The following is a 15,617-nucleotide window of genomic DNA, read 5'->3' as shown; positions in this document are numbered from 1 at the left end:
CAATATTAACTAGAGTCAGAAGAGACATTGTGCCATTGTCCTCAAGAAGACTTCATTTAAATAATTCAGTAAACACATATCCTTCATTACTCTGTTTAGTTTCTCTTGCCCTCATTAGAACTATTCAAAGAACTTCTGAAAACTGTAGGATGAGATTGAATTTGGTGCTGTGACTGGATGAATGAAAATTGTGAAAGATACATAATACCTGTCTGTTTATTTCTAAAATTTATGCACTTGAAAAACACAAAACAGGACAGGAAGCAAATTCTTAATTTTAAAATTATAAATTATTCAAATAATAAATTATTAATAGCTAGGAAAATGAGCCCATGGTAATACTGAGAGCCAGTATGTTGTTTAAACAGGTAATGAGACTCAAACCCTGGTGACTACAGTATGATAAAGCAGTAAGAGTTATGTTACTTTTGACAGAGATAATACTCATTAGGGAATCTAAATTTAAACAGTTCTCTCTTGCTAGAAAGTAAAGGTATTAAGAGACATCAATCTTCTGAGTGTCAGGAAAACTGGAGTCAGCTTCAGTAGGTGTGGATAGCTGTCATTTGGGATTGGATAATATGTTTGAGCTCTCCATTATTTTAGAAATAACTGTGGCATTTATTCTTGCATAATGTTTAACTTAAAAGCAAACAGGTGCTATTATTGTAGGAAACCTCTCTTATCTAATGAAGGGATAAAAATGTACCATTAGGGAGCCATTAGTGACTTTAAGTGAGCCATATTGCAAATTGATGTGTCTCAAAAATTTGCAGTGCTGGGCTTATCTCTGCTGCCCTAGGTGGAATTTCTCACATTTAGTTTTACTCAGCATGGTAATTTACAGTTTAAGAGAAAGTTACAGAAGCCCAGATATATAGAAATAAAGGAATTGAATAGCTATTATCAGCACTAATTGATTACATTGAGAAAAAGACCTTTTAAGAGAAAACTAACAATAGTTATAACTAATAGTGAGTCTTAAGACTGAAATTTATGGTCTGAGGGAAAGACACATCTTCAAGGATAGGTTCACTTGTGTGGTTTTGCAGGAACTATTTCAAGAGACCCCCTCATAAATAAAGTAACTCACGATCACATTTTCTAAACCAGAAGGCCTTTAGAGGGCACTGTTTCCTATTTTTTTTGTAGAAAATGCATCTTTACATTTGATGTACTAACAAACTGATTAATCAGTAACCTCTGGATATACGCAATGTCTATGGTGATATTGTATTATTTATATAATAAGCACATGTTAGAGATGTATATAGGAACACAACTATTCTCACTCTGTTTTGATAAGTATCAGTAACTTCATGTTATAATATACCGGGTGTTTAAAATTCTTAAACAGGCAATCAGGCTCAGGGTAGTGCACTTTGCATTGTATTGCTGCTAAGTAATGTTATTTACAATTGCTATTACACTCTTCAGAAGAAGAGGTGGAAATCCTGGCTCCATGTGTGAATAGAGCTCTAAAAAGCTGTTTTATGGTCCTTCCCAGGGATGTACTCTTGGCCTGATTGTAAGTTCTGTGGTCTCATTTAATAAATTTGGCATGCAAGAAAGCACATAAAGCATATTCAGTGGAAAATGTTATGAGATTTCAGTAGTAAGCCTTTACAGAGTGATAATAAATTATCAGGAACGCTTTATAGCTTATTCCCTGGGCAAATCTCATCTCCCTACTCAGGGATAGCAAAAGCCATGTACCTAACCTTGTAACATCCTGTTACATTTTAAAATCTCAAATTCTCCTTGGCAGCTGATCTACTAATCCATTAGATCATTGTACCACTACTTGTTCTTAATGGCAAAGGAGAAAATAGTTTTAGTAGGTGCAGTTTTCTACCACTGTAGAAAGTTTTTTGCTATTTAAAAATACTTAAATACAAATCAATGGCTACAGTCTTAACATGATTACTATTTGACATTCAAGCTAATTAGGAATTTCTTTTAAATAATAGTGATCTATGGGACACTTTTAATCCTCCTTCTCTGTTTGGGGTTTTTACAATCACAGCATAATTTATTAATTTTTATTTTCTGCTACTAGTTTCCTGTTGTCTATTGTAGTGTAGTTTCCCATCTAAGATCTCTTAAGTTACTCTTCTGCTTTCTCTGCTAACTAAGTAAAACCTTCTCTTCCTCTCCCTGAAGAGTCTCAGGGCTTGCAAGAAATGCTGTAATTGTCCTGTTCTTTCAAAATGTGTATGAGACAGTCAAGGCAATATAATTACTCAGCTTTCCTTCCAGGTACCATGTACCAAGTTTAAAAGAGCTTTAAAGCAGAGGTCATCCCGAGTACTTTACATCCAAAGCATTCAGAAAATTAAAACCTTAAAGTTAAATGTGCTACTTTAGTTTGACATTATTCAGTGACATTGTGTTTCAAGTTTTGAGGCTTTCTTTGACTGGTATGTCTTTTTTTCCATGTAGCTTAGCTACACAGAAAAAAACCTTGAGGAATCCCAGTTCCTATGTGGCCACCTATATTAAAATAGGCCCTGTGAAGGGTTTTGACATCTATTTTGTGTCTCTAGGAAAACCTGTTTATTCAGTTGTTCTAAATTAATTTGCTATGCACAACTTCAAAACAGCAGAGGAGGTTTTTGGAGCTCTGTTAGTAGTTCAAACTCAATGCATCTTTAGGCACATAATTTTCTTGTAGGTGTTTGCATTCTAGCAGCAGAATTACTGATACTGAGAGAAAAAAAAATCAAGATATACCTGTACTAAAAGTGCACCTTCACCTGTGGAATCCCAAGAATAGTTTTTATAGAAAAGTGGCCTATGGAAAATGTTATATGAAAGCCATCAGACCTGTTACACTGAAGGGTTGATAAGGAAGATTATTCTTTCTGCAGGTGACAGAAAAGAAGCAGGAGTTAGAGAAATGCTTGAAATTGTCCCGGAAACTGAGGAAAGAGATCAATGCCCTGACAGAGTGGCTCGCAGCGACAGACGCGGAACTGACAAAGAGATCGGCTGCGCAGGGGATGCCGAGCAATTTGGATGCTGAAATCGCCTGGGGCAAGGTAAAAATGTAACACACACACGTGGATATTGCAGAAAGGTAGATTTAGTCTGTAATAAAGAAAAAGAATTAACAATTCTGGTGTTTTGGTTAGTGGAACTTCGTGAATGTTTTGGCATTATCTCGCCTTAGCGTTAGTGCTCAGAAAAGTTCAAACCTTCTTGTCTCTTCAGAGATCAATAACACAATTCACCTTCACGTTGCATTAATCTTCATGGAGATGAATTTGAAGTTAGAATTTAATTTTTTAGAGTACTATAAATCAACCACCCAGTATCCATGTAAGAACAGATATCTTACACCATTCTACTGATGGTTAGAAAGGTATTAAATAGTACATGAAAGATTAAAGATGCCAGAACACTATATATTCTATGTGTTCACATAGCAGCCAGGATATTTGTTTTCTTGCTCTTAGATTTGTAGTTCATTCCTTTGCATCTGAGGGCTTCCTACTTCCATGAGACTTTACCCTGAACTCATCTTTCAGGTTAAAACTCAAAGCCTAAATCAAAACTTTCCTCAAAATCACAATTTAGATAAACATCTTACAGAAACTGAGGAATGCATGATGTCTGTATAAAACAGAGTATTTCTGTGTGATGCTAAAAATTGGCATGTTATTATTCAACAGTAGCTAATCTATTTAATTTTCTGCACATGTAATAGAAATCCAATCTAGCTGAGGTCATAAACAAACAAAGTAATCATTATTCACACATATCAAAATCTGAATTTTAGAGCACACTATGGTCAACATTATCCAAAGCTTCAAAATTTCAAATAACAGTGTGCAGCCAGCAGCATTTTGAACAAGCGTTTCTATATAATTTCAAAACAAACAAACAAAAATCCCCTTAAACAGTATTGGAGGTTTGTGAAAAAAAAAAACCACCAAAATCGCTTCTGCTTTGTTTAATGGAGAAATCCTCTAAACGTTTTACTAGTTTCACTATGCATTATAGAAATAATGAATTATACACAGGCAATCTTCCCGATTTTTAATGGCAGTGAAGATTCAAGGCCCTTGAGTAAAAGTTGTTTTGTGGGTTGGGTTTTTTTTTTTTGTTTCTACTTAATCCTTTCAAGTTTCTGAGCTTGATAAAGTGTCTTTAGCCTTAAAACGCAATGATGATTTGCAAACTAATAACAGTACTAGAATAACAACAATTAAAAACCCCACAGTCTACACATCTTTTGTTACGTTTAGAGTTCTTTTTTTTTGATCATCAGTCCCTAAGAAAGACAGTATTTTAAAAGCGATATCCAAAAATATCAACTCTTTCTCTTACTAACTTAAAATTACTACTTTGACCACTGCAGTTTTCACTTTCAAATCAAAACCTAAATCCCTGCAACCCCCATTGTTCTCTCTTATGGTTGCCTGATGTTTTCTTATTTTCACTTGCTGCTTTTCCTGCAGTAAATTTTGTGCAGCTCCTCTCATTTCTTTGGACTGATATTATGGTCTTAGAATCACGTAATCATGAAGGCTGGAAAGACTAAGATCCTGGAGTTCCACCTTTGGCCGAACACCACCATGGCAATTAACCACAGCACTAAGTGCCATGTCCAGCTCTTTCATCAACACTTCCATGGATGGTGAATCTGCCACTTCCCTGGACATCCCATTCCAGTGCTTAAATACCCAGTTTGAACACCCCCAGCTCCCTCAACTGCTTCTCACATGACTGACTTTCCAGACCCTTCCCCAGCTCTGCTGCCCTTCTCTGCACTCACTCCAGCCCCTCAATGCCTTTCCTGTAGTGAGAAGCCCAAAACTGGACACAGGATTTGAGCTGTGGCCTCACCAGTGACGAGTACAGGGGGACAATCCCTGCCCTGGTCCTGCTGCCACACTATTGCTGATCCAGGCCAGGTGCCATTGGCCTTCCTGGCCCCCTGGGCCAACCTGGTTCACGTTTATACCTGTCAACCAACACCCCTTAATTTTTCTGCTGTGCAGCTTTCCAGTGACTCTCTAACTCCCATAACAAAGGAGAAATGTCAGATCTTAAGGATACAAATTAGAAAATCTTCATGTTTTAACATCCCCAAACTAACCTGCTAGATAGTTAGACCATTCTCTCAGTAAAATAAAAATAATCTTCAGTGGTGACTACACAGTACAGTTCTACTGAAACATACACTTCATGTTCCTGTCATACATGCGTACATATATGCATGCATGCGTACATACATACATACAGATGTATGTAGTTTCTCAGGGGTTTAAAGAGAAAGACTTGTCCTTAATATCACTTTATTGTTACATACAAACATTAATGATTCAGAAGTTGCATAATTAGGACCTAAAACCTGATCATTAGTGCATCTGCACAGTCGGAAGCCTTTGTTATGTCTTAAGCTTGCTACAACAAGTACAACGTATTCTTTATCTGAAGACAATCAAAAAAGGTAACAGGAGCTAATTAAAATAAGAACTATTAACACAAAAAAAAAATCAGACAGGAACCATTCCAACTTCTAATCTTAAAGAGTGCTGCTGAGTATTGTGAATTCTCACCGGGAACTGATACATAAAGTTTTGAAGGAAAAACTGGTAAAAAGCATATTTTGGCTTCAAATACTCCCCAAAGCCTTCACAACAGTCTAAACTCATGTAGTACCTCAGCTCTTCCCCTTCAGTCAGTTCATCACTAAAATAAGAACAAACAACTTTGGGTGAGAGCAGCTGCCTCTTGGCAAAATACATATGTACTGAGTGGCTTTCAAAATTCCATTTTAAAATTGCCTTTTAGAAAATATAAACAAATATTCACATATATGTAAGCAGACTTCTAATGTGGAACAATCCAACAGGTAGTATATGTGGCAAATCCTAGACTTACAAGTGTAAATATTTACAGAAATTATGTGGATCGTGCTTTTTCCTAAAGAATCTGCTCCCACTAGGAGACAGTGCTGCATTTTATCCTGGACACTTTAAAATTCTTGTGGGGACTTCATAAATAAGTACGATGCTTCTACTCCTATGTGGATTTCATTGAGGCATCACACAAAATTGTACATCAATAATTTAGTCCCCAGAACCAGAGCCTCACAGTAGCTGATTAATGTCACAGCTTTGGGCTTTGGACTTCCTGGGTAAGTAGGCTGCCAAAGACAGTAACCAATCTAATGAAATGCACTGGGAGATGAATTAAGCCCAGCAGATTCCCATTGTGACAAAAGTCTGCAGAAAAACAAAGATGGAAAATGGAGAAAGAGAGAGGAGAATTCAATAGTGCAAATGAACTGAAAATTGGATGTGTGCTGCTGTCGATATATCTAAGCAGAGAGCTAATCATCTTTTTTCTTTACAGGACAAGGAAGCAGTTATATTTATTAGTGCACTTATTTCTAATTCATTTTCAGCACCCAAGTCTTCTTAAAAGTGAAAATAACTCAGAGGGTTATGAAGATAATTATAGAGTTGACAATAAAAGAAATCATACATCTGAACGTTGTCTTCAAGGTATAAACACCTTGAAGTAAAAAGGAATGTCCATCTTGAATAGGAAAATAAGCTAATGAAAGATACCATTAATCTGGACATCAAGGGAAATGTGGTATTTGTTCCCGTGTAGAATTTTTCAAGGAATGGAACAAAAACTTGGCTGAGTTATGTGAAATGAGATGGGCAATATACTGAAAACTGTAAATCCTGCCTTTCTGCTCAGTAGAGACAAGTTAAATCTTTCCATTTGAATTCAGCTCTGTTTATAATAGATAAGAAAAATGACATGCGGGTGGAAAGATAGTCATTAAACATCGTATATTAGAAATCCATTTATAATTAGAATTCTGATTTAGTGAACATATTTATCACTGAAGACGTTAACAACTGCAGGGTTTATTTGTCTTTTAATCAGGAACTGGACTGATAAGAATTAGATTGCCAGAAAACCATGTTCTTAAAAAGGAAATGGCAGATGGTATTACCAGGAAAATTCTGTATCACTCCCTACTATCAGCAGTATGACTCTGCCAATGCTTTAATCTGATTTTTTAACACCGTGTGTAATACCAGTGAGTATAAAGTTGACTTGAAGTACTTAGAATTACATTTAGCAGCATATTTCCTGTCAGTAATATCCATAGAAGAAGACAAACTGTAAATTGTGTCAACTAATTCATAGTCACTGGCCAAAATGCAATAAAAAATAAAAGATGTGCTGTAAATAAACAAATAAATATGTATAGTCAACCACTGAGAAGACCATAATGTCAGCTTCTGATTAATTCTGCAATCCCACCTGTGAGAGCTGAGCCACCAAATTTCTTTTAGAAAGATTCTAATTGCAGAGTATTTTCACGTAATCCCAAGATCACAGGCAGTGTAAAGGCACACAGAACTTTTCTTCGCTCATTCATTGTTGTTGTGTTTTTAAATCTACATATGTTAATGACCATCATGATTAAATATACTATCCCCTGCATTTTCTTACAATTCTGGTTTGTTTGGAAAAAAAAATCATTAGTTCATCTTGGTACATAGTAGTTTTATCATTATAAATTATAGCTTAGAAGCTCTTTTTACCACATCTTCAGAAAAACAAGCCAAACCAAACCAACAAAATATTGAAATAATAATAAAAAAACCCAAACAAACAAAAAAAAATCCACAAAAACACCGAGAAACCCATTTCTATGTAACTTCTGTTTACAAACACAATTAATTCCTAGTTGATATTTGGTGATGGGAGGGATGTACAAAAATCATCACAGTAAAACAAAACCATCAAATAAAAAACCAAAACAAAACAGTTGTAACTGTTTTGTAAAATCTCCTGTAAGTATATTTTAGTAAACTGAAAGATAAAGAACATGTCACAGCCCAGTGGGATCAGGACAGGACAGTGAACACCACTCAAAATGTAAATATCTGCACAGGGAACTGCAATTATTTGTTAAAACATGATTCATCCTGTCATCCTATGGATCCATATGTAAAGTAGGTAAAATATTACTTACTGTATGCAGCTACAAACCACTTATAAATTCTCAGCAAAGCTCATCACTATGACTTTACATGCTGCAGCATGGTTTCCCTTCAACACAGATTTCCACCTATCCAAAGCTGTTTTTTAAACAGAACTTTTATTTTGTACTGCAACTCCTTTCCTGAGGTTCTGATGAATGAAACTGGCACAAAGGAAGCTCAGATTCTCCCTCTTTCCATTCTGATGTTTCTGGGAATGGGATTAGAAACCAATCACCTGAGATGTACTCTGCATGCAGAGTTGCACCAGGGTCTGTCTGATTGCTTTAATTTCCTGGATGCCAGGAACCTAGATGCCATTTCTCCTGGGAATGTTCCAGTCCTGGGAGTTCCATGGTGGTGTAATCCCTCAGTTTTGATTAAAGCAGGCTACCAACATTTTTCTTATGACCATGAGTGAGAAAAGAATAACAGTTCCTTAAAAAGCAAAGGAAACATTTCAGCCAGTGAAACACAAATTAATTGTTTGGGTCAGAGAATTTCCATTGTGGTATTTTGTACCAAATAGCCATAACTGGTACTTCAGAAAAGTGGGAGTACAGGAGCTTCTTCCAAAGAGGCACTTCAAAATTTGGTCTAACTGAATCACTGATATTTGATTGGGGAGAGATTCACATCACCTTAACTCTTGTATCTTTTAGTAGATGTGATCCTAAATAGTGGCATATGTAGAGAAGTGCTATATATATATCCTTAATATAATCTGTATAATTTGTATAGATATTTTAATGGAGATATCTTTCCTGGAAGTATTTATGGAGCCTTTCTCTTCCAGCAGGTAATACACACTTAGATAAGAGTTTGTTTTATAAATAAATATACTGGTCTTAAAAGAAAAAAAATAATGTAATAACTTCATTTTAATGATAAACAGTAGAAGAACATAATGTGTTTTGGAGTTGTTCAACATTGTTGATAAATTTTCACAGCTGTAAGTGAATGCTTAGTGTTAGGATGTTTAGTTCAATCTTTTGTTTACATGTTTTTGTTTCCCCAAGATGCCATGATTATATCAGAAAAATAGCTTTTCACAACTCCTACATTTCTGTATTTTATTTTTGTTACATAGTTTCACCCTGATAAGCACACAAAATCAAAATGTATAAATTGCCTAGTCCTTCTGGGAAGAGTTTAACCACTTTATTTGTTGATGTTTCATCTTGTACTCATTGTGGTGGTGTTTGGGACTTGGGGGTTTGGAGATTTTTTAAGGTTCTAGGTGTTTTAAATGTAATTTTTAACTTGCAAAGCTAATTCTATTAATTCTGTAGTTTAAATTCTACAACTTTCTTATATATTTTCAAATAAACCACACAGCTGGAATGCAATTTCATGTTATGGCGACCAGAAAGGAGCTTAAATCCAGCAAGGCTGTGTGGAAATTGCTCTTTAAAAATTAGGAGAATTTAAGAGCCACTCCCTGACTTTTCCTGAAATAATCTTATTAAATCCTTGCATCATGACACATACTTCTTTGTTTTATGTAATATTGTTGAATTAATAGTAGTACTTTTGATTTTTTTTTTTTACAGAAAATTTAACAGTGCTGTCTGTTATATTGCAGTGAACAAAGTATGTGTAGACTATTACTTTCTAGTAATACTGGAAAGAAAAATGGGAAATTCTTAGGGATATAATGCGGATATGCCAAATAAAAAACAAACCAAAAAACTCTTATTGAAGTTGTGAAAGCAAGTTAGTTTACCTGGTGCACTTCATAACCTACAGAGGAAATCATAGCTGATAATGCAGCACAGAATCCCACTGACTTTACAGACTCTACTAGTTTTTCAGTTGTATTCAGGCTTGTAATAATGGAGATTTAAAGTATTGAGGAAAAAGCTTTTGTCCCTTCAATGTTGTGTTGAGGGCCATAATGTTTTTTTTAAGACAATGAGGGGAAGTGTGATTTACTTGGTTCATGTCCCTTGCAATTACACGAGGGAGTTAGAATCCATCTTGCCCAGAGGTGCATCTAGTCTTTAGTTTACAGTAATTCTTTACTTTGAAAGGAAATAATGTGTTTCTTACACTTAGGGAATTACACATCTGTTTTTCGGGTAGCAGTTTTGTTTAACAGACATTTAATTGTTTGGTCCATCTGTTTACTAGTTGGGATTAATATTTATTTATATAGCCCAAGATTAGTCAGCATTTTCGTAAATGTAAAATAGAAAATAAACCACAACCCATGGTAAATACACTTCAGAGAGTCTTTTCCAAATGAAAGAAAAAAGTTTAGAAAATGAAAGAAAGCTGATCAAAATTTTCCATCTTCAATTGAGGGTAAATTATATCCTTTGTGTTATTCTTTTTTCATGATGACACTTTGCACCTGCTGTGAAACAAATAAAACAGTACTAGAAGAGGGCATGTTTTTCCTTTAATCTGACAAGAACCTGCTGAAATTTTAAATGCTCCTTTTCAAATTCTATAATTATATAGTATATTGCTAATAATTTGCATCAATCATACCTTGGTTCTATTACATATCCTGTGCATTTTAGAAAATTGATAGCATGGGGAAAATTTCTCATACTTACATGAAATACAAGTGTAAGAGTTTTTTCTGTAAAATAACATTGCAAAATGAGATCCTGAATTCTGTTAAGCACAGGAAGTGAGCTGCTGCTTTAAACATGGCACACTGAATACATTGAAGGTACTATTAAGGTTCTATTTTACCAAAAAGAATCATTTTATACTGTCTTTATTGAAAAATGAACATTCTACTTTCACTGCCGATACACTATCAACAAAATAATACTGATGTGTGACCATGAGAGATATGATAGTATAGAGGTCATAAAGGTGGGGTTCTACTGCATAACAGCATTCATCTTGAGATTGAAGTATTGGTTTTGCCATTTGTTTGAACAATTTTTTTTTTTACTGTATTTAGGTTTCCCTGAGACATCCATGTCTCTGAAGACCAGTACTTCTTCCTTCTCTACTAAGTTCTGTTTGTGTTCATCTTGGAACACTTAGTGCTTGCAGTTTTATTTTATAAGCAGAGATTTATGTGCCTGGATCATTGCTATCAGGTGCCAAGGATCTCAGATACATTTCTCTCATAAAACTGGTTATATGCAAAATTAGTTGTAAGGAGTTTGTGCCTCTCCTTGAGTGTTCAGTAAGACTGCTGTACTTTGCACTGTGTCATCTCACTGCTTAGTATTTAAACACCTGCTTTTTTACATGTTGTCTAAATATGTTGGGATTTGTTCCTTTTCTTAGACATCTTGTGTGTTGCAGTGAATATTAAGACAGGAATAATAAGTAAATTATGTAACCTTACATATCAGATCTATAAGGTGAGATAACATTGGGAAGAGATGCTGGAAATCTGACTTTATAGCACTGCATATGTGTTGTAGTCATTCAAGCTTAGAAATGCTATGGGCTATAGCTTATTTTTAGTATTTTGGTTTGCAGAATGAAATCCCAAGTGTATGTAATGAAAATGTGTATTTCTACAATTAGGAAATAAGTTTAACAGAATGAAATAACGCGATTTCTTCTGAAAAAGATTGCATTGAAAAGTAATCAAATAATAAAATATTCACTAGACTATTTTTGATGGAGCTTTCTGTCTTAAGATGCTATCATGATGGTGTATTATTGTCCCATTTATTATGTAAGCTTTATGTGCTATTTGATAACTATCTAATTTTGTTATATGAAAAGTAACTTTAAACATCTCTATATAAATATTATTGAAACTATATTTTGAACACTGGAAGATAATTTGCACTTTTTTAAAATTAAGCTATTGCGAGAAGATGAAGAAAATAAACAATTTTATCAGAGCTCAAGAGAAACAATTTGCTTTGTATTTGCTGCTCTTTACAGAGTGCCTTCCCTTCCTATAGGAAGCAAGACTGTGTGTTCTAGTATAAACTTGCTGCCTGATTTAACATTTCATGTTCTTGCTGTGGATAATTTTTAATTCCCAGAAATTTTATTTCTTGTTCTGCTCATGTAGGCAACACGGAAGGAGATTGAGAAACGCCAGGTCCAGCTTAAGAGCATCAGTGACTTAGGAGAGAATTTGAAGGCAGTGATGAAAGGAAAGGAAAGTCTTGTGGATGATAAACTCAGCCTGCTGAGCAGTAACTGGAAAGCGGTAACTTCACGTGCTGAGGAATGGTTCAATCTCTTACTGGTAAGGAAAATGCATTTCTTCACACAGAGGAAATGTTGGTTTCTAGTTGTACATGCCCAGCCTTATAGAAGTGCTTTTTCTGGTGCCTTGGACTGTGCTTATTGAATACACGGGTACACAGGCAATCAGATTGATTGTTGCTTAGTACATTGTGGATGTTTTGAAAAATCTCATCGATTACCAAGTGGAATTTTGATTGTTAGCAGTTTGCAATCCCATCTCTCTCAACAGTTCTTGCATTGTTTTTGGTTTGTTTTTTTTTTCCTAATAAATCAGATGCAGTTTAAAGGACAGAGATTACTTCAGTAGTCAAGTAAAAATAATAGTCAAGCAAGCTGAGAAAGTCTTAGTATTGATGCCAACATCAGCTACTTTCAGCTGCATTAGCATTTCTGTTTGAACAGTACAATTGGGAAATAAGTTCCACTTGCAAGTTGGTTTGGCCCACAGGGTAGTTCTGGTGTGTGTGAGTTTTGATTCATTTTAGAGGCAAGTAAGTCGTAAGCTCTTCTCAGAGTGCACACATGATGTGCTGAAGGACTCTGATTTGGTCTTTCAGAACTTCATGATCCTCCTTTACATAGGTTTATAAGGCATGTTTAAGTGGGGATAATTCCTTAAGGGGACTGGATTAAGTGTAGTAGACAGTAAAACCCCTAATACACATTTCATACAGATTCAGGAGCCTCATCCCCAGCTGCCTCAAACTACAGATAGTCACATAACTTTATTCATTCTGTCATGAAGAGGTGACAGCTTGAATCCTTAACCACAGAAGGGTGTTAAAAACTGGGCTGTCAGAATGCTTTGGGAAATCTTATATGCTCTTTCTGTTCCTGTGGAGAAACAGAAGTGATTTTTAAGGGTGTGTTGGCCTTAGTTATGACTTTTCAGGGCTTGATGTGTTGGAGCTCCACTAGAATCTGTATGGCTGCTGTACAAATACTTTGGCAGTAAATATACAGCATCACTACAGAGCTTCCTCAGTTGAGTAAAGTATCTGGAAAACTTAAGCATTTCATGCAGGATCATGTAGGTACACAGATTTAATGTGGAACAGATAGTAAGAAGCATATAATGGAGTTTACAGGTTGATATGTGTTCCTGTTTCCCTGCTTTGGATTATGTGGTTAAAATTTGCTAAACACATGATAAAAAGATCTAAGAGAGGTAACTGAGGGGTTTTAACCAATTTTAGAACAGTGTAAAATAAAGGTAGGTACATTTGGGTGCCAAAAGGATTAGTAATACCTTTGATTTTGGGTATGTGGTCTACATATGTATTGTGTGAGATATGCATAGGTCCCATTCTAGGGGGCTCACCCAAAAAAGACAAAGTTTTAAATGAAGAAGAGAAATGAAGATTTATCAGAATATCAACTAGAATAGCTTTTAAAAATAAAAAGTCGCAAAGCAGAGAAGTTAGATGAAGTGTCCATAAGAGGTTTAGATACAAAGCTCCCAGTCTTGGTTGTGATTTTGCAAGTGCATCCTTGTGGCCATCTGAGTTTCAGTCAATTGACTGGCTTTCCAAAATGAATTCTGTACCTTGTTCTTGGGAGATGCTCCTTTGCAGCTCCTGTAGGTCTGGCTAACAGCTTCCTGTTCCTCTCAGCACCTCGCTGAGCTGCCGACACCTGTGTCTTGCTGTGATTCTGTCATCCTGCTGCCTGTCACTTTGGAAGCCTCTCTCTCTCCCCTAGAATGTCTTTTTCAAGAAAAGTGAAGGAAACAAACAGCAGATTCTATCCTTCACTAAACAAGAAGTTACTGTGTAAAATAAACAAGTTTTCATAATGTCATAATGTGTGCATGTTTGCCACACTTGGCATAACTACAGCTGTTATTTCAGTTCTGATTACATTTTTTGTATGCAGTATTTACCTTTTCCACATACAGGAATATCAAAAGCACATGGAGGCTTTTGATCAGAATGTAGCTAATGTCACTACTTGGATGTATCGTGCTGAAATACTGTTGGATGAATCTGACAAACAAAAACCCCAGCAAAAAGAGGAAATTCTTAAGGTAAAAAAAAAATGTGATTTACTGGAAAGCATTAATTTATTCTAAAAAGGACTGTATCACAACTAGCATATTTCAAAAGGTATCACAAATGGATTAAAATTCTTTTTTCTGTGCTAAAGCTACCCTCTGGCAACTTGTAGATTACTTAATAAATTTGTTCTGTAATACCAAAATTAAATCCCTGCAGAAATAAAACCAGATTGTTATTATAATTCTTGGGAACTTCCTGTTGAGTAAAACAGCAGCTTATTTAACACGTGTGCTGGAAAATATTCCTTTAACTCAAGATTTTGTTTTGTTTGAACAAAATATTTTCCTTTTCTGTCCCCTTTATTTTTAATTGTATTTCTGTTTTTCTGTGATACTTTTCCAGTATGTATGATATTTCTGTTATATGATTGTCTTAATTCTACAAACATTGCTTACACTGAGGCCAGATCAGCAACACAGACAAGAATTTTATATGTTGATCTAGCTATAGCATCAGGAGTTAGTGTGTTGAGCTTGGGGTTTTAGTTGGCCAATTGCATCATTTGACCAACTGATGAAAAATTAGCTTGTAATATGGGTGTGTATGTTAAAATATCTCCTTTAAAATACCTGCTTTAATAACAACATCAAGTTATTATCTAAAGGGGCTTTTCTTTTTCTTCTGAAGTCAATGTGAAATTTTACTTTATTCACATAATATCTGAGTAGACTCTGCAAATCAAAATCAGAATTGTATTGCTGACACTGACATAATGATGCCATTTACTGCAGCAAAATTTTACAAATTCTAGGGCATAAATCAATGCCTCATTGATCTCAGCAGGATTATGATACTGGCTTTTGTAGATGAATGATCAATTTTGCCACCATCAGATGCAAAGTAAAATTATCAATACCTATATTTATGTTTGCATTGCACAAAGGTAGTTCATCCAGACAGTAAAATGTAATTCTCAATGCCCAACTGTATTTCTGATTCCCAAATGCCTTGCTATCTATTTTTGGCCTCTGCCTGTACTGGGATCTACTGTTAAGATTAATATTGCAGAGGATAAAGGATTTTGCCCTCTTTAAGGTACATTTTTTTTTCTTTTTTTTTTCTTTTTTTTTTTTTTTAATTTTTGATAGATTTATAGGAAAAATTAGGACTTTTTTTTTTCTTAATCTGATCATTCTTACTTGTCTGAACTATGGCCTTGAGCAGTATTGAAAGCAACAATTACACATCCAGTTCTATAATACATGAATTAGCAGCTCTTCCTAGCTTTAGGAACATAGAATAATTTAGTGCATCCTGAAATACGCTGCAATATTATTGCAGATAAGAATCTGCCTAGAAATAATGATCCCCATTAATTTCAGCCAGGAGATACTAAAACAGACTTTTA

General features: G+C 35.1%; 1 protein-coding gene across 1 annotated transcript in view; it reads left to right on the top strand.

Annotated features, from left to right (window-relative positions):
- LOC102031458 (dystrophin) overlaps nucleotides 1-15,617 on the top strand; it is a gene marked incomplete at its 3' end in the record, with an annotated part of 438,907 nt that overhangs the window by 363,887 nt on the left and 59,403 nt on the right. Inside the window, exons 34-36 of the mRNA XM_005424869.2 lie at nucleotides 2,871-3,041; nucleotides 12,031-12,210; nucleotides 14,110-14,238. Coding sequence (XP_005424926.1) covers nucleotides 2,871-3,041; nucleotides 12,031-12,210; nucleotides 14,110-14,238 — 480 coding nt within the window. The remainder of the gene's footprint in view (nucleotides 1-2,870; nucleotides 3,042-12,030; nucleotides 12,211-14,109; nucleotides 14,239-15,617) is intronic.

Source organism: Geospiza fortis, unplaced genomic scaffold (assembly GCF_000277835.1).
Source record: "Geospiza fortis unplaced genomic scaffold, GeoFor_1.0 scaffold20, whole genome shotgun sequence".
Taxonomy (NCBI): Eukaryota; Metazoa; Chordata; class Aves; order Passeriformes; family Thraupidae; genus Geospiza; species Geospiza fortis.
This window is presented reverse-complemented; position numbering and strand designations above follow the sequence as displayed.